This window comes from Trichoderma harzianum (assembly GCF_003025095.1).
Source record: "Trichoderma harzianum CBS 226.95 unplaced genomic scaffold M431scaffold_4, whole genome shotgun sequence".
Classification (NCBI taxonomy): Eukaryota; Fungi; Ascomycota; class Sordariomycetes; order Hypocreales; family Hypocreaceae; genus Trichoderma; species Trichoderma harzianum.
This window is the reverse complement of record NW_020209252.1, coordinates 2,769,974-2,791,174: the sequence shown is the minus strand read 5'-3', so window position 1 is coordinate 2,791,174 and position 21,201 is coordinate 2,769,974. Positions and strand designations below refer to the sequence as shown.

Genomic DNA, 21,201 nt, shown 5'->3' with positions numbered 1-21,201 from the left:
TGCATGCTGCATTCCTGCATGTAATCTGAACACAGCTTCTGTAATTCGCACTTCATGTTGGGCCCCCTACAAGATTCCCAGGCGCTTGATCGTCTATCTGGATGGTTGTAGACTCGGGATGCTGCAAAAACAATACGTACTGTATTTGCCGCTAGCAATTCTCTTTGCACCCAGTATCAGCGCTCGCATAACATGACACTCTATAACTTCGCGCCATAAAGCCTTCCCTTGCTGCATGACCTTGTACACAATTGCCACGTGTGTTGATGAAATGTCATCCGAAGCTGCGGTGGAAATATTTTAGCATATTAAACAAAATCCACCTCGCGGTCGTTTCCGAATCAGGCGATGAGTGGCGCGGAAATGTTTCCTGTTCAAGCACGCTGCTGATGGCACCCAGGACTCTGTGAAACCGACGGAAGAAGGAATGCAGGCTGTATATTCTTGGCTCTTTTCCATTTGAGATAGCATTTATTCTCTAGATAGAGTCCTGTACCGTGTTTGTTGTCTTGTGTTATTGTCTTACTAGTGTGTGTGTATAACACTTACTACACTATGAGTAATACTTGGTGTAACCCTTTGTTTGCTTTAGACGTGTAGCTAGCGATGTCACTTGAAAGCCTTTTCGACCCGGCACTCTACTTGCTATAATAGGGCTGAGTTGGCAACCAGATAGAAGATATCTTTCTGCAGCTGTTGAAATACTATAAAAATTGTATACATTGTATCCTAAGGAAAATAGAAACCCCTCAGTCTATATCTACTACTGCAAATAGTTGGAGAGTTTTCGGCCCTTGTTGTGAGAGAGTGACAAATCGGCGAAGTCGCACAATTGGTAACCTGCCTGTCAGCATCATGCTAGTGCATGCAGTCATCATCAGGTGAGCAGAGAAGTGGCTTTATTGGTTGTAGCTGAACAAATCCTTAACAGTAACTCAGGGGTTAATAGATACTGATTAAGCCTATGTCAATTTATTATGTACTTGGGGGCTAATAAATTGAGCTAAATCTAAGCTCGTCATCTCTTATGTCAGGCACATGAAGTGATTCGTCACGCCAGCTGGGATATGCTTACGTAGAGATCTCCCAATAACCACCTGTTGGGTCCACCCTCCGCGACCAACTGAAAGGACGTAACGAAGGTGTGTAGTTCAAAAGAGTAGTATGAGTATGCTGCGGTGTATGGCAAAGACACTTGTACCGAATTTAAGCCCTATCACTCTTGCCAATATTAAATCACTATAAAACATAGTAGAATTCATGCAAATACCATCCAGTGTATCCGACTATTGAAACCCTGTAGAACAAGGGTGATATGGAGGGCTGAGCTCCGTATACATATATACGAAATAGTAAGCGCACTCTGTCAAATTTAGTGGAACCTCGAATCGTTTTCAATTAGGGCTTATATTGCCCGTCGCATAGGCTATCCCTCGGATTTTATATCTCCTATTCACCTTGGACTATATAATAGAACTCAGTGTATATCTAACGTAGGTCGACTGTTTCAGAGTGATAAGTCAAGTTACCTTATATTGAACCTCGCATCGTTGGAGCGCTTAACTTGAGCCGAAATGTCAAAGTTACTACCGCCGGATACCAAGGTATCAGCTCAGGGCCAAATTGTCCACCCGCTTCTGGGGGTCTCAAGTGTCGATCCGTTGGGTCTAGGAATTACCTGGCATAATACACTTGAAGCCTCAACACTTCTCTCGCTTGTCGACCATAATGTATCACTACCCGGTGTCTTTCCAGCTGCTGGATATGTCAAGATCGTTGCTGAGGCATCTCTGAAATGGTCTGGATCAAGAACTCTGCGAAAATTCGAACTTGACGACTTTTTCGTCGAAAACGACATCACCGTAGCCAGAGGTGAGGACCAAGTTCAGATTACCCTTGAACTTCAGTCGACTGGCAGCCATGAGAGACACGGAGACAGGACAGACTTCGTTAATTTTCGGATTAGATCAAATTGTGCCGGCTCAAACAAGCTGAACGCACTAGGGTGCTTGCGTTTGAGGAGTTCGGATGGATACAAAAGTTTATCTTTGGTCACGAAGACGGGTAATCAAAACCTATCGATCCAACATAATCCTAGTCATATGGCAGGGACTCCAGCTTCAGGCAGAAAGCTTGACAATCCCTCTCCACTTTCTCATAACTTTGCGGAATCAGCAAGAGACCCGAAACTAATCAACGATGAAGTGAATCAAGTGGCACTGCCATCCACAAAAATCATCAAGACTCTTCCAATGTCTTTTGGTCAATCTGGGTTTTGGTTCATGACGCAATTTATAGACGATCCAACATTTTTTAACGGAACTGTCTCATTTCTAATAACAACAAACCTTAACATCGAGGTCCTTTCAGACCTCGTGCGGGAAATGGGTAGACGTCATGAAGGGCTGAGGACTGCATTCTTCACTGACGACTCTCACCAGCCCAAACAGGGCATCTTGGACGAATCTCCATTATACTTGGAGAAGAAGATCATCAAGGCTGAAGATCAAGTACGCACAGAAATCGAGGCCATGAACAGGCATGTGTACAACCTCGCAAAGGGTGAAACCTTAAGACTCCTACTTCTCACCGAGTCACCAATCAGGCATCATTTAATAGTCGGCTATCACCACATCAATATTGATGGAATGAGCATAATGGCGATAACTGACGACCTCAGGCTAACCTATGAGGGAGCCCAGTTGCCACCGCCGTTCCAACAGAATGAGTTTGCCAGTAGACAGCGTGAGCGGCTTCGTACTGGGCATTATGCAGATGACATTATGTTTTGGAAAAACGAGTTCAAGGATCTTCCCGAGATTTTGCCCATTCTACCCCTCTCACCAAACACACTTCGATCTCGTCCAACCACAAGAACAACTTACCGCCACGTAAGAGCAGAGAGACGCCTAAACTCCGCCACTACTGCTCGACTCCATGAACTTCGAAAACAAGGATATATACAATCTCCGTTCAGCTTTTATGTAACAGTCTTTCAAATTCTTCTTGGAAGGTTGACTGAATCCGAGGATGTTTGTATTGGCGTTGCTAGCGCAAACAGGCATAACGATCCTGGTTCAGACAGCAGTATTGGCATATTCCTGAACCTGTTTCCACTGCGGCTACGTTCACAACTTTCGAAATCATTTCTGTCTCTACTAAAAGAAAACAAAGCGAAAGGTCTGGCTTGCTTGAGCCATTCTGCAGTACCATTTGACATCATTCTAGACGAGGTTGGGGCTATCCGACACCCCTCCCATAGCCCCCTCTTCCAAGCATTTATCAATTACATCCCGGTCAGAGAAAATAGGTCGTTTGGAGACGGAATCATAGAAAATAGAGATTATGAGATCGGAGAAACTATGTACGACATCATGTTGGCAATTATTGACCCACCAGCTGGCGACCCATGGATAGCCATCATGGTTCAGAAGGAGCTGTACACGGAGCATGAAGCGCAAACCCTTTTGGATTGCTTCATAAACCTTGTAGACGCTTTCACTAATGATATACACCTCCCTGGGCGTCAACCACAAATGTTTAATGAACTCGCGGTTCATGACGCAATCAAGTTAGGCCAAGGTAAGTCTGACTCTGATAGCCGCAAACTTTTATACTGGACGAATTGTTCTTTATCCTCCATGGAACATGCCATTCTGCCAGATTATTATTGCTAATTCACCGACATGTAGGAGTGAGCCTTGACACTGACCTTGGGTCTCTTATTGGATACCTGGACACTATCTCTGCCAGACTAGTTAATCATGTCGCACTCAAGGATACCTACGGCGGCATGCTCTCTTATGCCGACATGATGGAAAAGTCCACTCAAATTGCCCACGCACTTTCTATTTTGGGCATCTCCAATCGATCTCGAATTGGAGTTCTCCAAGATCCGACTGTGGATTGGATATGCTCCATGCTCGGAATCTGGCGGTTTGGCGCAAGTTATGTTCCTCTGGAAGTCACTCAAGGTACTGGACGCCTAAAATCAATTATTGAAGACGCCAATCTCGCCGCTATTCTAGTCCACGATGCGACTCAAGTGCTTTACAAGGATATAGGTGTTGCACAAGCTACGCCAGTCATCAATGTTGCCACAACTAGTGACAGCGGGAAAGCGGTTGCCTCCAATTTCTACAGCGCCGGACCTACGGATGAGGCGATTATTCTATACACCAGCGGTTCTACGGGTACACCAAAGGTAATAACTTTTTCAATGTCAAGAAATTGTTTCATCCAAGCTTCAGGTACTGACTGAAAGACAGGGAATTTCTCTTCCTCATCGAATGGTAACAAACACCATCAAGGGATTCCTTGCAATTTTCCCAATGAAGCCTCAGACCGTCCTCCAGCAAATCGCCCTAAGCTTTGATGTTTCTTGGTGGCAATCTCTGCTTGGACTTGCTACTGGTGGAACTGTTGTTGTCGCTGGGAAGGATACTCGAAAAGATCCCATTGCACTCACCAACCTTATTGCTTCGCAAATGATCTCACTTACGCTTGCAGTACCCTCAGAGGCTACGTCTTGGCTGCAGTATGGAGACCTGCAACAGCTACGTGCGTCTGCATGGGAATGGCACATATCTGCTGGTGAAGAAATTAGCAGCATCCTTGTTGAGAGGCTAAAAGCAGTAGACAAGCCGGACCTGCGATTCATGAATGCTTACGGCCCAGCAGAGACAATTGTCCCGCATGCCTACGAAGTTCCATATCGGGACCCCAGTATATCTCTCTCCCCCATACCAATTGGTAAAGTCTTGCCTAATTACAGTGTATACATCATGGATGGAGACAACCATCCGCTTCCCGTAGGTGTCCCGGGCCAGATCGTCATTGGAGGAGCCGGTGTTGCTTCCGGCTATATCAACCAGCCGGAGCTTACAGCAGCTAAATTTCCTCAAGACATACTTGCTAGCAATCAGGCCATCGCAAATGGATGGACTCATGCTCATCTAAGTGGTGATCGTGGTTATATGAGAGAAGATGGCGTCTTTGTTGCATTGGGTCGTATGAATGGCGACACGCAAGTCAAACTGAGAGGCCAGCGGTTTGAGTTACGAGAAGTTGAAGCAGCAATGCTTGCTGTCGGCAAAGGCGATATACTTGAGGCAATTGCACATATTCGGCACCAAAACGACAAGGACGCCGCTTCTGCTTTCCTTGTTGCACATGTTGTCCTTGCAACAGAAATACAGCAGAAGTATGGCACAAACGGCCCTGTTATCGATAGCATGCTTCGAAACATGATCTCTAATCTCACTTTACCGCAATACATGCGTCCGTCAATGGTGGTGTCTTTGCCGTCCATGCCTCTAAACCATCATGGAAAGGTTGATCGAAAACTTCTCTCCAAGTCACCACTAAAGAAGACAGCAGAGATCTCTAAGGCATTACCCTCCCCACGACGAAATACAAACAGCCAAGTTTTGCGTGACATTGAAGAAATATGGAGAAACGCCTTGGGGGATCTCGTCGCCGGACAGGCTCTGGATGAAAATTCTGACTTTTTCCTTGTAGGCGGTAATTCATTACTGCTGATCAAAGTTCAAAACAAGATTCATGAGCAAATTGGCCAAAACATCCCCTTAGTGAACCTATTCGAGGCTAGCACCATGGGCAAAATGGCGAACATACTTGTTGAAAATCACGAGCATTCCAGGGAACGGCCCACGAGGACTTCTACCAGAGATAAAATGAAGCAAATCTGGGTTTCTGTACTCGTCGGTATCGCGACAGAGGACGATATTGGATTTGACTCTGATTTCTTCCTGGTTGGTGGAAACTCGCTGCTTCTTATACGTATACAGAACGAGGTTCATAAAGAATTTGATGTTCTCCTTCCATTGGCCAAGTTGTTCGAAGCGAGTACGCTGGAGGGGATGTCGATGCTCTTGGACACTTTGACAACTGAAAGCGATACTCTCCATCAATCTATCGCCGATATCAACTGGCAAGACGAAGTAGCATTTAAAGAGATAGGCCCGGGTTTCGTGGCGGGCCTCAAGGATCATGTTTCTGCTGACGAGCTCTCTGGTGGGATTACAGTGGCGCTGACTGGGGCAACCGGATTTCTTGGCAGACACATCCTGCAGAAGCTTCTTAACGACAGTGAGGTTGAAAAAGTGCACTGTATCGCTGTTCGAAATACTTCAAAACTCCTGATTGACTCTCCAAAGGTCATAGTTCACCCTGGTGATCTGAGAGACCCAGACCTGGGGCTTGGCGAGGAAACTGCAAGGCACATCTTTTCCAAAGTTTCTGCGATCATTCACAATGGCGCTGACGTCTCATTTCTTCGAGGTTATCTGACCCTTCGTACAGCCAATGTTCTTTCGACCAAAGCACTTGTACGGATGGCCATACAATACTCTGCTGATAGGCCACTGCCACATTTCCATTTCGTCTCAACCGCTGGCGTTGCTCAGCTTGGAACGCGTGAGCTGTACGAAGAGTCCCTTCTTGTACCTCAACCTCAAGCAAATGCAAATGGTTATGTTGCGTCGAAGTGGGCATCAGAGAAATATCTTGAAAATGCGCATGTCGCTTCCAAGCTGCCTGTCACCATACACAGGCCAAGCTATGTTGTTGGACCTGATGCGCCCCAACTCGATGTTATGCACAACATTCTGAGCTTTGCAGAAAGATTGAGGAGCGTGCCTCGAATGCCAGCTGTAGATAGATGGCTACAGTTTGTGGAGATCGATGAAGTGGCTCAAGACATCGCAGTTGACGTGCTGAGCAGAGAAGGTCTTCAAAGAACACAGGTGCAATATCGAAACCATTGTGGCGCAGAGAACGACTGGGTCCGGTTGGATCAACTCGGATTGTATTTAGAGAGGCAACACGGTGGGAGTTTTCCCAAAGTTGACTTTACCCAATGGATCGACTCCGCTGGGACGGCTGGGATGCCAACACAGGTGAAGGCATACCTCGTCAATCTTGTAACGAATAACACCAGTGACCGGAGTTGGATCTCTCCACGGGTCTTGAAAGGGCCGCGTAATATGAACGCTCCATGGAGAAGGCGAGAGAGGCTTTAATGCATGAAGAGCTATGTCATCAAAAGTTCCTGTTGATTTGTGGATTATTCGAGCTTTAGCCTTTACATCTAGGATACAGAAGCGATGCATCCTCTTTCTCTTACTGGACATATACATCTGTGTGAAGATTAATTTAAAATGCTAAAGGGCCTCTACCATAGCCATGGTTATTATCAGGCATAAATTCGACCCCAAAAGTATCACAGTCTATATCCCAAGGACCGCAATCTGGTATACACGTAACCTCACCGGCCGGCACAACGCCAATGTCAAAATAATCGGCCACATAATTGTGCAGACATGTACTATCACTGGTGCCCATAGTACCGTGCCCAAGCCCCTCTGTGATTATAAGGCTCGCTCCAGGATGTTGGACAGCCATAGCACGCGCGGCACTTAGAGGAGTTACGGGATCGTGGCGGTTTGAGATGAACAGGATGGGGGCGGCAGGGTGGCCAGAAACAGGATTCCCGGAGGCGGAATGTACAACTGGAGGAGTGGTGAATGGTCCTTTAAAAATCCAGTTAGGCCGGAAATTCCAGGAGTTGTACGCCATTCGGATATTAGACCAGTAGGCGCCAAAGATAGACGATGTGTTGATCTGGTCATTAATATACTGCTTCCACCATGCAATATCATAGTCCGATACATTATCCCCATCAGCGCAGAGCACGCTGGCGGTACCTTCTTGCAGGTAAGCTTCCGAGTCAATGTTGTCGATAGCGCAATCGTCGTCTAGATGAGGAATGTGGCGTTGAAACAGAATCTTTACAATGGCGGCAGTATCTCCACTCATGGCACCGTCGAGTGCTGCTGCAAGGTTTATAAAAGAGCTGCGAGGCCTGTAGAGCGCCGCGCCCAGCATCTCGCGAATATCCTGGCTCTTGATAATAATGATCTCACCAGAAGGGCCGATTGTGGAAATTGGTTCTTCATCCAGCTTTGACAGCCACGAGTAGAAGCGACTTTTAATTTAGGCGTCCGACTTATCGCCATTGCTGGAGAGGGCGCAGATCTTGTGGCCAACCTCGTGGCATCCACTGAAAAATCGGTCGGCAATTTTATCTGTATCTACAAGGTTGGTCATCCAGCCCTAAATCAACATTAGCGAACTTCAATGAATTGGTTTCAATGCCAATCACTCGCAACTGTCACGTACAGGTCCCGAAGAGTAATCATTAACATCAACCAAGCCGTCGAGAGCAATCCTTCCAACGCGACCTGGAAACAAGGACGCAAAGTAGATTCCGAGGACTGTGCCGTAGGAGTAGCCGATATACTGCAATCGAGGAATATCGTCGTCTTCTTTATTCATTTCCCGTTTTAGTTCTACATGGTCTTCTCCATTATCGCCGCCGCTCTTTCGATAAATGGCATCGCGGGCCCGGAGTTCTGCAATCTTGTCCACCATGTGAACCATGTCGCGGGCAACATTAGGCGTACCCATGTAGGCCATAATCTGGCCGCCGTTGATGCCATTCGCTTCTACGTCCTGGCATCAAAGACCGATAGCCTTTTAGATCGCAAAGATATAAGGCACGTTGGTGCCTCCATAGCCGTCGAGGGATCCTCGGCCTCGCAGCTCTAAGAAGATGGCATCGCGGCGCAGCGTGTCATGTACGAAGCAGTTAGCGCGAGGCCAACTATTGCCAATACCACGAGGGTCAAATGAAACGATTTCGTAGTGGCGAAGGCCGGGCTTGTCGAGGACATCTCGTAAACCTTTCCCGGCCCTTAGTATAAAACCAACGCCTGCTCCTCCAGGGCCGCCTGGGTTAGTGAAGACGGAGCCTGCAAATGCCGGATCATCGTTTGATACGACGGCTGGTAACTTGATCATGGCGATAGCGACAGTTCGCAAGTCGCTATCATTTTTATAATCCAATGGGGCGATTAGACGGGCGCATTTAAAGCCATCAAAGCAAGCATGATATTTGCCGTGACCATGGCTGGCTGCAGCCAAGACGGCGATGTTATTCAAGACAATTCCAACAACGACACGCATTTTAAAAAAAAAAAAAAAAAAAAAAAAAAGAAGAAGAAGAAAAGAAAGAAGAAAGGAAAAGAGAAAATATATTCCGAAGGGGAAAATAGGATCACTTAATAGGTACCCCGTAAGAAGATAAGATACGTGAGAGCGGCACCAAATAGACCACACTATCATAGGCAGTGATGATGAACGCGTTGGTTGGCATAGAATCTAACTGAAAAGCGGGGAGATGTTGCCTCCTCTCAGCTACTTTGAAGCGAGGAGAAGTCAACCCAAATAGACTCTGCTGATCTTTTGCAAGTACGTTAGCAACTTGAGCAACTCATCACTGCTTCGCGTCTTTCTATTTCGTTTTCGTGATCATTGAGCTGCGCAAAACTGAGAGAGTGTCCATCGCGTTCGTGCAGTTATGGGCTCTCCCAAAGACCATCTTCCGCTGACCATATCGGAGGACACCATACGGGCTCTTTTTGCATTCCTCAACCTACCGCCGCCGCAGTCGGTATCCGCTTTGTCTACCACGGCGGAGTATCATTCGATCTATGTCGTTTCTTTCGCGACCGAAGTGGCAGATGCCGCTTTTCCGATGCTTTCACGGTCCAACAAGGATTGTGTTGAACTTATCCTGCGCATCTCCGGCCATCACCTACCCCGCATCAAGACCGTCAACGAAGTCGCAACGATGACTTGGCTGCAGCAAAATACTCAATTGCCTGTAGCCAAAGTCATACGTTATGATGCCAGCACCAATAATCCACTGGGTCACGAATTCACTCTTCTACAGCGACTCCCTGGCGTCGCGGTTAGCGAGATTTATGATCGACTCCCGCCACGGCTGCTTGACAGTCTCATCAATCAGTTGGTAGACATCGTACAGCAAATCCATGCAATCTCTTGGGATGGTGTGTCCGGCCTTCAATTCGACCATGACGGCAACATTGTCCCGGGACCTATAGTTGAGGAGACGTTCTGGCAGCAGCCTGATGTGGTCAAATACTGGCCTGGGTCAGAGTCAGTCCAATCTCTCAATATTACTGGTCCCTACAAATGCTACACCGATTACATCGCCGCGATGGTGCGTGTTTATCAACATGCAATTCGCCTTCATCCATCATTGGCAGATATGCGAGATATGCTGCCACGGCTTGATCTCTTTGTTAACATCCTATCTGAGTTCCCGGAGCTCAACAAAACCAGATATTTCCTAGCGCACAAAGACTTACATTTTGCAAATATCATGTGCGATGAAGAGACCGGTCTTATTACTGGAATTCTGGACTGGGAATTCTCCAGCGTTGTACCTGCAACCCGCTGGAATCCTGTTGGGGCATTTCTTTGGAATGGCCAGTACTCTGAAGGAGCCATGGCAGAGAGAGATCGCCTTAAGACCTTGTTTACAGAATGTTGCGCCGCACGGGGATTAAGCTCGCTGATAGAGGAGACAAGACCAAACTCAGTAATGCAGGGGGCCATGCAAGAAGCAATTAATTACCTGCGTGCAATCGTGGAAGTGCGCCCACGGGGTCAGAAGGAAGACAGGGTGCCCAGCTGGCGCGCCACTCTTGAATCCCAGCTGAAGATTCTGGGTATTTGAGAGATTCTATGTGTTTGAGAGATTATATTGGGTATTTGAGGGATTCTCTGGGTGTTTGAGACTACTTCCAGCCGCCAGCCGCAAGTATTAGACAGATGCATTTTTTAATTCGGATTTTACTGATACAAGACCAATGCTACATAGATACTTGTAGAATGATCGGTAATAATAGTCAACTACTTAGACGTCACTGTTAAGTAGGCCTTCGTCACGTAGGTATAATTGCCGACCGTGAAACACTACAGTCTATGATTAAGTGGAGTATGTTGCTGGTCTGAATTGTTGCTTCGATGCTGAGCTCTAATGACTTCCACCTTAGAAAACTACCGGCAAATCCTCGATTCCAACATCTTTATGTAAAGGCGTAAAGTTGATTTTGCTGATTGGCACTGAAAGCTCTAGATTGGGCAGTTCTTTAAAAAGTGTAGCTATAAACGCTTATGAGCATATAATTTCCATACACCGGTGTGGTTTTACACTTACAAAAGACGGTTGCCAATTCGGTCTTTGCAAGAGTCTCAGCGATGCAACGATGGTCGCCGTATCCAAATCCAAGAGCATCTTCATTAGGCCATTTGCGATTCATATTAAATTCGTCTGGATTTGCGAAGATGTCAGCGTCCCGGTTCGCGGATTGATTGGAAGCAATGATGCCCTCATTAGCTTTAATAAGCTAGTTTCCATGTCAAATGTCAGCATTAATGAGCATCCACACCTTTAACTCGTAAGTGAAATACCTTGCCGCCAATCTCAATATCAACTTTGGCCGTTCGTTTAATTGCCAGTGCTGAAGCTGTGTGATATCGGCATAGTTCTTCCACAAATGCAGGGGCGAGTGAAGGATCAGCTTTCAATTGCGCAAGCTGATCAGGATGCTGGAATAAAGTCACAACTCCCTATGAACTTCATTAGCCATAAATCGCTACACTCAATTGGGATGCGATGGGGCGATGTGAGGCGGCTCGTACCAATGCAATCATGTTGACCATAGTAGCATTTCCTGCCACGAGTAGCAAAAAAGCTATTTGTACGGCATCTGCCCTTTCAATGTTCCCAGGTTTTACTTGTTCAACAACGAGTTTACTAATGAGGTCATCCTTAGGCTCTTGGATTCTCTGATCCACTAATTTGGCAAGATAATCGAGTAGCCCCCTAGGTTTGTCATTGTCAGTCACAATGAAGCTGCCTCACGCCTACTAACTAGAGAGTGAAAGAAGGAGAGAGAACACACTGGTTTGCGGCAGATGCCTCGCGCGCCGTAGAGCTTCCGTTGGTTCGTATGGCATTCTGCTGGGTAAGATATTCGAGATCATGGAACGGCACGCCAAGGATGGTATAGATAATCTTAAAAGACAGTCAACGATGGGCTACTTTTTCGAGATGCGCTTCACTCACGTATGATGGGACTGGCAATGCAAACTCTTTAATCAGATCGACAGGTCCATCAGCGCAACCCTTAGCTTTCAGGACACCAAGGAGATCATCCACCGTCTTCTGAATATATGGCTGCATCTCCTTGATATGGTCAACAGAAAATATCGACTCAACCATGCTCCTGTCGAGGAATTGACATTAGTTTCCATTAAACTACGGAGTATTGAAACACTTACCTCTGATGCATATGGTCTGGAGGGTCCATGTCAACGAATGTTGGCTTCGCTTTGGCCGCCTCTTTGCCACCAGCACCCAACTCGGGGAAGCCAGGGCGTGTCCGGACCTAGCGATTAACCGGCCGTTAATAATCTTAGAATATTACTTATGATCTTTTCATGATCCTTCCTTACCTTGGAGAGCCTTTCATCGGTTGCAACAGTAATTACGTCCTTGTATTTAGTGACCAGCCAAGCCAAGCTCCCATCAAAAAGCTTAACTCTCGATACTGGATCAACGGCCCTTAACCGTGCGAACTCGGCCGGTGGCTCCATGCCAGAAGCTCGCCGAAACGGGAAACTAGGTGCATCGGTAGCCATTGAAGCAATCGTTCGGATAAATTGTCGGCTTTGGGAATTCCGAAGTAGTGCTTGGGGAGAAAATAATCTCGTTTGGGGAAGTGGCATGCTTTGGATGAATCGATGAGGTGGTTTGGAGAAGAGTGTAATGTTCTGGTTCTTTGGAACGCGCGTGCATTGTCTTGCACTTTTATACTTCAGACAATACAGCGCATTATATTTTTGATGTCTATTCTTCACCATATCACGAGGGCTCTGTCAATGCCCATTGAGAGGACTTTGCGCTCTGTTCTCCGCGGAGACTATTGCTTTGCCCAGTTCAATTACTCGCGATGCTGGTATATACCAGTAGGCTATTTGGCGGGTAATGAAGCTTACTCAGTTACCATACCCCTTCACAGGCTACACACAGGCGACCGACCATCCTACCGCGGAGATGCGCATATGCCGCATATGCCGCACATATAGCATCAAATGTTGTCCTACCATGGTACGATTTGCATGCAAAGAACAGGCCACTGCCCTGGCACTTGTTTATAATGTACATCTTAGTTCAAACTTTCTGCGAGTCTCACCACCATCTCCGCATCATAGGGTTTGACTTCCTCCTAGTCTAGCGGTGTTTTTATGGTGTTCCAGATCCGCTTACGGTGAGCAAGTATCCAGTCGAACATTGAGCTTTACATATGATTTGACAAACTATAACAAGCTATACCATGTTAGTTATGTTCCCTATGAACTGCTTTCAATACGGGGCCGTATATTTTTTTTCTTATTTATATATATACAATATTATATTTATTCCAATCCTTTTCTCTTGTGAAAAAGAAAATCGCCCTGCAATCAACCATTCCTCTGCCTGTATCTAGTGGAGGGGCTTAAGGGGTTTACTAACCCTGGCAAATCTTAGTCTAAAAGTTTCAGTAGGCCAAGTCATGACTTACAGTCTCCATCTAAAGAAGAAAAAATTTGAAGGCATTTACGAAACGGCTGCTGTATTAGTATAGAGACCTCGCCAACAAAAACGAGTGTCGTCGATTTCCCCGACTTCTTCTAGAAGGCCAATTTTGTAAAGACTATGTCTAGATTGATACCCCAAAGTTCAACTAAAGTTTGGCCGTCATCTCATCATCTTCTAGGTGCCATTAAATGATACGCTAGCTCAAGAATCCTCGCCGTTTTGGAGCATCTATGGAAGTATGGTTTCATATATGCTAAGCCAAGAAAACCGCGGAGATGGTGTGGCTAGAGTTGCCACGCTTTTGGTGGTAATTTGGTGCTGTACGAAGCTTGTATTCCGTAGCTGAGGTCCATAACCGTGTTACTGCAATATGTCTGGCGTACGCGGCCTAGGCTTCACAATTCTACAATCCTACCTTGCTTCAAACAGTCTTCGCAAAAAGACATATGTACGGGCAACCCAGTCCACCACTTGCTTTACTATGGGCGAAGCATTCTCTCAATCACTTTTAAGGCTTGTATGCAATATTCTTTCGATTGGCAGGTCTCCGAGGACAGTTTGGAGATGTGTTGATTCGTATTGAGGGTAAGCATTAAATGTTAGCCTTCAAAATTGGTGGGGCTCCATTTGCCCCAATAGCCATCAGCTGGCCGCCAAACGTTCTCTTCCCTAAATTACGTTGGCGTTGCGACAAGGAAGCTGGGAGTGCCTATATACAATGGTAATATCGAATAGCGAGAGTTCTATGTACAGATGAAATGAGCAGTAGAGCACCAATACCAAAATTGTTCGTGATGGCTTAAGGTTGCGCACTTGGAAGAATATGGGTACTGTTATGACCAGTACTTCCTATAAGGACACAATATTCTCTTCAACATCGCATTTCTGAAGCTGAAACGATAGTCCTCACCATATGTTCATTGTTTATAATAACAACCAACTCATACAATACAAATGGGGGCTTCCCAGATGCAATCTGCGACTTTCATGAGCCAGAATCGCCATATAGAAAACGAATGCCAGCAACGCCCAACACTTTGCTTATCCCCCATTTATCCATCATTGGTGTAAAGTCACACTGAATCTCACTCAGGTGGGGAAACTGTCGCTCTTCGTTGTGTTTTTGAGACATTACGGCATCCGCAAGACCAAGTAAAGCATTTGCAAGACGCGGGAAAGTTTCACTGAAATAACCACCGATACGTAACGATACTATGCCTTTCGGCAAAATATTAATTAGCGCCTGGTGGTCATTAGACGATTCCAGGCTGTTAAGAAATATCGCGTCGACCCTCAAAAATAACCGCTGAAGTGACGTAAAATGCTTGAGACTCGGAAATGGCGGGATATGTGTACCACGAGTTGCGAGTAAAGCGTCCCATCCTCGGAGATCCAAGTGCAAAAATTCCAGTGTTTCCCGATGCCTGCCTAGAGCATTAATCGCATGAAAGGATTGAAAATGGTAGCGCCCATTCAGACTTTCCTTCCAGCTGTCAGAATATGCGGCCTCGTATGAAAATGTACGAAGATCTTGGCTCGAGGTCAGCAGTGATTCTAAGCTGGCCTCACCAATTCTGGTTTCGGTCATGCGAATATTTGATAACCGTGGTAGTGATAGAATTGGCACTAGACTGAATGTCGCTGAGCATTTATGGAGATTGATTGTCGTTAACTGCTGTGACCAGCGAAGTAGACCGCGCAGCCGGATTTCCAAGTTGAACCCCATATCAATATCGCTAGCATCAAGGGCGATATCGACAGTCTTAAGGCGTAAACTAGAAATACCAAGAACTTCTAAGGCGGATGGTGGAGCACAGTCTCCAGGACCATATGGCAACACACATAGACTGAGATGATCTAGGTTCGGCAGCTGAGCAATGACCGTCGACATCAATTCGGCAGCCAGCCATCGTCGCTGCTTCTGAGTCAATTCTTCCCTCGATTTTAGGCTACCTTGTAAGTCAGGGTGTTTCAGAAGTTTCTCCGTCTCTAAAAGAGACGAAAGGAATGAAAGCCACATCGGATTTTCGCCGAAGCCGCGTTGTATTCGTAGCATCCATGCATGTGATAGATCGTGGCCCATTCCGCGCGCTGCTTCATCAAGGGCGTGCATTGCATCGCCAACATCGAGATTCTTTGTTAGAAAATGGTGTTTATAAACTCTTTTGACAAGTCTGCCTAGCTCGGGGCGTTTCGCTACAGTCCGCATGAACGATGTGAGCCGCCTATCCCACGCGTATACTGTCGATCTCCCGGAATCTCCATATCCTGGAGCAAATTCGTGGTAAAGAATCGGTCGAGCAATGTCAGAGAGCCTCTGGGAGACCAAACATAGTGAGAAGAGTGCGTGGCGGTCCAGGGAGTACGAGGAAGAAGAGCCATCGCCCTGCTCAGCCCCGTTAATGGAACAGTCAATTGGAGTTGGATTGAGACATTCGCCTTGGCAGTGAAGACAAAATTGACCGAATATCAGCTCCAAGGTCTCAGGAGAAAGACTATAGATGGCCGGTAGTGCCATGGTGCCTGATATTTAGTCTAAGAGAGGCAGGAATTACAAAGTGTTTGAACGATGTCGTGGGTTTCGTGGGAAACGGGTCACCGACATTTGGACTCAATATCACTAATCATGGAGCCATAGTAAGCCTGCTCTAGAATTATCGTCGCATGACGGCTGCCGTCATCTGAACAATTGCATTTGACTGGTTCAGAGGAAACAAGGCGAGAAATGTTCGTTATTCTGAAATGAACAATGTTCGTAATCGTCTCTGTAGAAAATTCAGAATGCTGCAGACGCTATACTCCATGTTTACAAACTGCCCATGAGCCGCGTGATTCCATTATGATCGTCAAATATACCATCTACCATGTGATCAATTTAGAAGTAGTTTGATATTACATCTTCTGAACTTATTACATGGGCTGCCAACACTTAATAACCCTTACATATGCTTTCACAGGTAGAAATTTATAGGTTCCATTACTCCCACTCAATTAAAATGTAAAGCAAATATGCTTTTTATTGCTACCTGTTTCAGAGATTCTCCTTGTAAGTTTATATCCAGTAGTTGAGTCTGGTTTGATCTGCGGCGCCACGTAATAACCGGAAGTTGGCTACATATAGAGGTAAAAAAGGCCGACATGTTCCATAGAACAGAACAGCGCGTATCATAGTGAGCTATCAATTAAAAAGATTGGAGCTGTATTATCTCCTTTATGATGAATTAGTTACTGCATCTATCAGGGAAATCTGGCCAACTTGGTTGCCTTTGGTTAAAGCTCGATCTTATAAGAGAGACCTGTAACTAAGAGTCCGCAGTGTAAGGAAATGCATTTACGTCTTATAATCATGAAAGATACATTTGTTGCCACTTAGACAGAATACCAGAATAATACAAAGTATAGATTGTATTTATGGTTACCTTACGAGTATAACTAAACAATTAAGCTAATGCATGGGAAATCTAGCAGTGAACTCTGCGACAGTCAGTTCCACATTCTTGTCTTTTTCAAGACCTTTATCAATTAGAACCTCCATCCTTCTCTGCACGTCAGTATCCGCCCAAAGCTGCGCCATCGCCTGATAAGACTCAAAAAAGTGTTCCTCTTTAGGAAGCCCAAATCGCTCATTTGTTAAATGCTTTGCTGATGATAGTGCTTGTTTGTGCCAGCCTGCCACACGATGGGCGAATTTGTCCACAAAACTATCCAGATCAGCGTCTGGAAGAGCGCGGTTGATCCAACCGTATTGCGCGGCGGTTGCGGCATCAAATTCATCACTGCCACAAATTATCTCCAGCATTCGACCGCGTGACACGTGCTTTGGAAGCCATTCAATGCCTCCGCCTCCGGGGAGGAGTCCGAAGCTGACCTCAGCTTGGGACAAGATAGCTTTCTCTGCGCTGCCAAACCGAATGTCACAGGCCAATACAAATTCGGACCCAATGCCTCGAGTCCTTCCACGGATCGCGGCGACCGTGATGACGGGTATTGTTGCGAGTTTTAGCATCATTAACGGCCATTTGGCTAACAGATCGGCGGGGATAGACGAAGCCCGTTGTAAGTCGTAATGAGAAATAAAGAAATCTGGGATTGCGCTCTCGAAAACCATGATCTTCAAGTCTGGTTCTCCTTCAATAGTCTGTAAAAGATTCCAAAGGTCTAGGAAGAATTCTGGTCCTGCCAAGTTAAAGGGACCGTGATTGATTGCTATTTTCCAATAATGTGTTGTCACTTTTGTGACTTCAAGTACTGAGGAAGACATTCTCAGATGAAATAATATGATCCTGTCTCTTAAAACCAGGTCGCAAGTACGTATTACTGTCGTTGGAATAGTTAAATACACATCTGCAGACTTTGAGTCTTCAAACTATGTCCTGCATCACGAACAAAGAGAGTATTATATACTGCTTCAATCCAAGCATCACGTCAGTTCTCACAATTTCGGTAGCGTTCCACTTGTGTAAAATCCAGCGCCAGTTGATGTCTAAAATGCGGAGCGCTGTCCTAATAGAGCAATTTTTCATAGGCGCTATTGTAGGGTGGCCAACGCTGGGCGTCGTGTACAACAAATGACCTCAGCCAATGAACTAGACAAATCACATATTAATCTTTTGGTCACCGTAAGGAATATCGGGGCTACTCAGAACATACACTCAATGGAAGCCGACAAGACGAGTAAGCCCAAAATGGTGTCCCTTACTCCGCCCGATTCTATTGTTTGACTCAGAACTCTACCAAATGTTATGACAAAGACAACATTCCTCTCATTTTCTAACACAAATATCTACCAGATGAGTTTGAACTGCAGTTTTAAGACTCGCCCTCCCCCGATAGACCGAGTTCAATGTTATTAAAACGTTGGCCGGAAAATTACCGCCTCAAACTGAATCTTGAGTATTTCTAGAGAGAGTTTTCTTCCCGAACTGGTCATCATACCCACCTGAATAGTTAGTGAGCTCGGTATCATTTTCGCGATAATCGCCCAATATCTCTTCTGACGAGTGATTTTCATTAGGTGCTGGAAGTTTCCTGCCTATGCCTGAATTGCCGCTTTTACCTCCTTCAACATTGCTCTCTCCTCTTGAACTCCATCCTGGAAGCCCGAAGAATCCCCTTGCGCGCTTAATTAGGGGGCGCAGCGTAGGAAGACAGGCGCAGATAATAGCACTAAAATAATGATTAAGTTTAATACGGCAAGAAAAGAGAGAACATAGTCTTACCAAAATAATTCCAAGGTAGTCCAAATGATCTGATCAACGGTATTCCAAGTGAGGTCCGACAGGTCCAGGCTAACCACTATTGCGAGGCGAAAAATCGTCACAAAGCAAGCACTATTCACAACTGTTAGTATTGGCAAGTTTCATATACATGAGCGATGCTTCACTCACAATCCCCCGAAAATCATTGTCAATGCAAGTAAAACTTTTTGAAACGTTGGAACTTTCAGGTTCCAGATATATGGCATTGGGAGAACCATGAGACCGAAATCTGTAATTATACTGCCAATTGCAACGCCAACATAAAACCCATGAAGATCAATGCAATTTTGATTTGTGCCATCCCAGAAACTGCTTATTGGCCAACAGGTTCGGATAGACGGGACATACTATTTTTCATCAGAATGAAAGAAATGAAAGCCATTGGAAGTACAAGATGGACTCACAGTAGAGATTGCCCAGGCCACAATGAAGGCTGAAAATCCGTGTAAGAAGTATCGCATGTTCGATGAGCCAAAAATGCGATAATACAGCGCCACAATCGAGAGTCGGGCAAAAGCCAGGCCACTGGTGTAAACAATTTCATTTGCGACGATTGTTTGAAGAAAGCGGGACAGGTTTTCTGGGTCTTCTTGGCTGACAACGATGGCATGTCTTCCAAGGCCAAAACGGAGATAGAGCATGGTGGTAATGTAGCCACCGATTCCACAAACCTGGTTACATGTTAACACGAAATCCCGGTGAAGTTAAAACCCGCAGTGATACCATCATTCACTCACAGCAGCAATTATCGCGAACCAATCATCCCACCACAGAGACTTTCCAACAATTCGCGCGGCAGTAAGGCGTCCAGCAAGGGACAGAAGACTTAACACAAAGAACACAGTGGCGACAGCATAAACCTCAGCTTGTCTATTTTCTGCCAAGAATGCAGCATTCATAGCAGTACTATTTGTGGTCGACATGATGACTCCACTAGCTGTGTAGGGAATATATTGGAGTGATTCATAAAACCAAAAAAGAAATCTGGGGACTTGGGGAGAATATATGGGTATGTGCGAGTCCGGTGTAGAAAAAGCATTGCTTTAAAGAGATTAGACATGTACCTTTCGAATTTAGACAGGGTCAATCCATCAACTCATGGCCGATAGCCGACATGCGTACCCAGATAAGGGGCTTTCAACAACAAGGATGCTGTTCAGGACTCAGGCACACTGACCTAGCGTGCAGCAAGCGAAACTCTAATGTTGTGTCAGCACGGATACGCGGAAGCTTTCCGAAGGATTTGGCCGCTGGGAAATAGTTTCAGAAGTTTAGCATAAAGTTGTCTGTTCTATCCAGCGAATGATGATTAGAGGCAGTGCATATTCAAGTCTACTCCTACTTCTCAAATATTCTAGCTTTATAGACTAATTTAGCTAGCAATTGCAATAGATTTCGACAGCGAGATAGTGGCAGCAACTGTTTCCTCACAAGTGCCGACAAAAAATGCATGCGATGCAGCTTCAACTAGTACAGTGTTCTTAATCCCAGATATGTCTGCATAATATTTCTGAGCCTCCAATGGGAGAACTCGGTCGTTCCCACAGAATATATATCCAAATGAACCTTCATAATTTGAGTCTGCTAAAGGAGAATATGAAATCGCCGTGTTGACGGAGTTGAAAGCCTGGGGTTTGATCTTGGCAATCCATTTATCGGCGTCAGATGTCGGAATATCGTGATACATATATTTGTCTGCTTCAATCAACATGATTTGTCCTGTTGATTCCTGTTGAATTGGCAGAATTAGCTTCATTGTCAAGTGAAGTTGGAGGAATGAAAGGGTCAGCTTGTTAACTCACATTCAACACAACATGCGGTGGTAGATTTTCCGGAGTGAGTCCCATCATGTCTAGCAAGGATTTTCCAACAGCAGGCGTAACAGCTGTGACATACACAAGGCCAACTATACCACCTTCCTGGCCTGCCTTTTCCCTTTCTTTACGACTCAAGCCATGCACAGCGGCTGAGCCGTAAACGCCACCATATGAGTGCATAAGAAGAAGAATATCTTTACCTTCGGCAAGCAATGGAAGAAGGATGTTTTGTCGGAGCGATTCAGCATCCATGTCGACCGTACTGTTGATAGGATCTTCTGAGAGAATACCGGGAGCATCTTGACTAACAAATGGATAACCTCGCTTCTCAAAGACAGCTGCGAGGTCGTCAAAGCAGCTTCCCGGATGCCACATTCCTGTGACGCCTACTATCGTTGGCAACATGTTGATATTAGAAAGGCTGGTGACCACTGAAGACTGATTCTGACACCGCTGTCTCGAGTTGTAAATTAGCTCTGGAACAATGAGGCACTTGCACTGATGAGAGAGATGAGAGTCTTTTGAGCTAATCATCCTCCTCCTCCACAGAGGGTCACTCAAACTGGCGGAGGACTCAAGAATTGTCTTG

The 21,201-nt window shown here is 45.7% G+C and overlaps 8 protein-coding genes across 8 annotated transcripts; 2 read left to right on the top strand and 6 right to left on the bottom strand.

Annotated features, from left to right (window-relative positions):
- Positions 1–1,574: 1,574 nt before the first annotated feature.
- Positions 1,575–7,110, top strand: M431DRAFT_551513 (hypothetical protein; the record flags this gene model as incomplete). Its single annotated transcript, XM_024921340.1, has 4 exons — positions 1,575–2,064; positions 2,176–3,582; positions 3,693–4,204; positions 4,269–7,110. The coding sequence occupies 4 exons, from the start codon at positions 1,575–1,577 to the stop codon at positions 7,041–7,043; spliced, it is 5,184 nt and encodes a 1,727-aa protein (XP_024776888.1). The 3' UTR covers positions 7,044–7,110.
- Positions 7,111–7,176: 66 nt separating this feature from the next.
- M431DRAFT_518894 (hypothetical protein) lies at positions 7,177–9,048 on the bottom strand (the record flags this gene model as incomplete). Its single annotated transcript, XM_024920377.1, has 4 exons — positions 7,177–8,008; positions 8,030–8,136; positions 8,203–8,535; positions 8,584–9,048. 4 exons carry the CDS (start codon positions 9,046–9,048, stop codon positions 7,177–7,179), a joined length of 1,737 nt encoding a protein of 578 aa, XP_024776887.1.
- A 243-nt stretch (positions 9,049–9,291) lies between these two features.
- On the top strand, positions 9,292–10,837 carry M431DRAFT_506931 (hypothetical protein). The gene has a single exon (XM_024918890.1). The coding sequence runs from the start codon at positions 9,443–9,445 to the stop codon at positions 10,625–10,627; it is 1,185 nt and encodes a 394-aa protein (XP_024776886.1). The 5' UTR covers positions 9,292–9,442; the 3' UTR covers positions 10,628–10,837.
- Positions 10,838–10,942: 105 nt separating this feature from the next.
- On the bottom strand, positions 10,943–12,597 carry M431DRAFT_81578 (hypothetical protein; the record flags this gene model as incomplete). Its single annotated transcript, XM_024923055.1, has 8 exons — positions 10,943–11,055; positions 11,111–11,300; positions 11,365–11,523; positions 11,596–11,779; positions 11,859–11,971; positions 12,023–12,182; positions 12,238–12,344; positions 12,412–12,597. 8 exons carry the CDS (start codon positions 12,595–12,597, stop codon positions 10,943–10,945), a joined length of 1,212 nt encoding a protein of 403 aa, XP_024776885.1.
- Positions 12,598–14,445: 1,848 nt separating this feature from the next.
- On the bottom strand, positions 14,446–16,055 carry M431DRAFT_551501 (hypothetical protein; the record flags this gene model as incomplete). Its single annotated transcript, XM_024921339.1, has 1 exon — positions 14,446–16,055. The coding sequence occupies one exon, from the start codon at positions 16,053–16,055 to the stop codon at positions 14,523–14,525; it is 1,533 nt and encodes a 510-aa protein (XP_024776884.1). The 3' UTR covers positions 14,446–14,522.
- A 927-nt stretch (positions 16,056–16,982) lies between these two features.
- M431DRAFT_81023 (hypothetical protein) lies at positions 16,983–17,798 on the bottom strand (the record flags this gene model as incomplete). Its single annotated transcript, XM_024922995.1, has 1 exon — positions 16,983–17,798. The coding sequence occupies one exon, from the start codon at positions 17,796–17,798 to the stop codon at positions 16,983–16,985; it is 816 nt and encodes a 271-aa protein (XP_024776883.1).
- Positions 17,799–18,752: 954 nt separating this feature from the next.
- On the bottom strand, positions 18,753–19,718 carry M431DRAFT_4273 (hypothetical protein; the record flags this gene model as incomplete). Its single annotated transcript, XM_024915074.1, has 4 exons — positions 18,753–18,867; positions 18,925–19,142; positions 19,200–19,466; positions 19,533–19,718. The coding sequence occupies 4 exons, from the start codon at positions 19,716–19,718 to the stop codon at positions 18,753–18,755; spliced, it is 786 nt and encodes a 261-aa protein (XP_024776882.1).
- Positions 19,719–20,139: 421 nt separating this feature from the next.
- M431DRAFT_551488 (hypothetical protein) lies at positions 20,140–21,017 on the bottom strand (the record flags this gene model as incomplete). Its single annotated transcript, XM_024921338.1, has 2 exons — positions 20,140–20,524; positions 20,598–21,017. 2 exons carry the CDS (start codon positions 21,015–21,017, stop codon positions 20,168–20,170), a joined length of 777 nt encoding a protein of 258 aa, XP_024776881.1. The 3' UTR covers positions 20,140–20,167.
- Between the last annotated feature and the right edge of the window lie 184 nt (positions 21,018–21,201).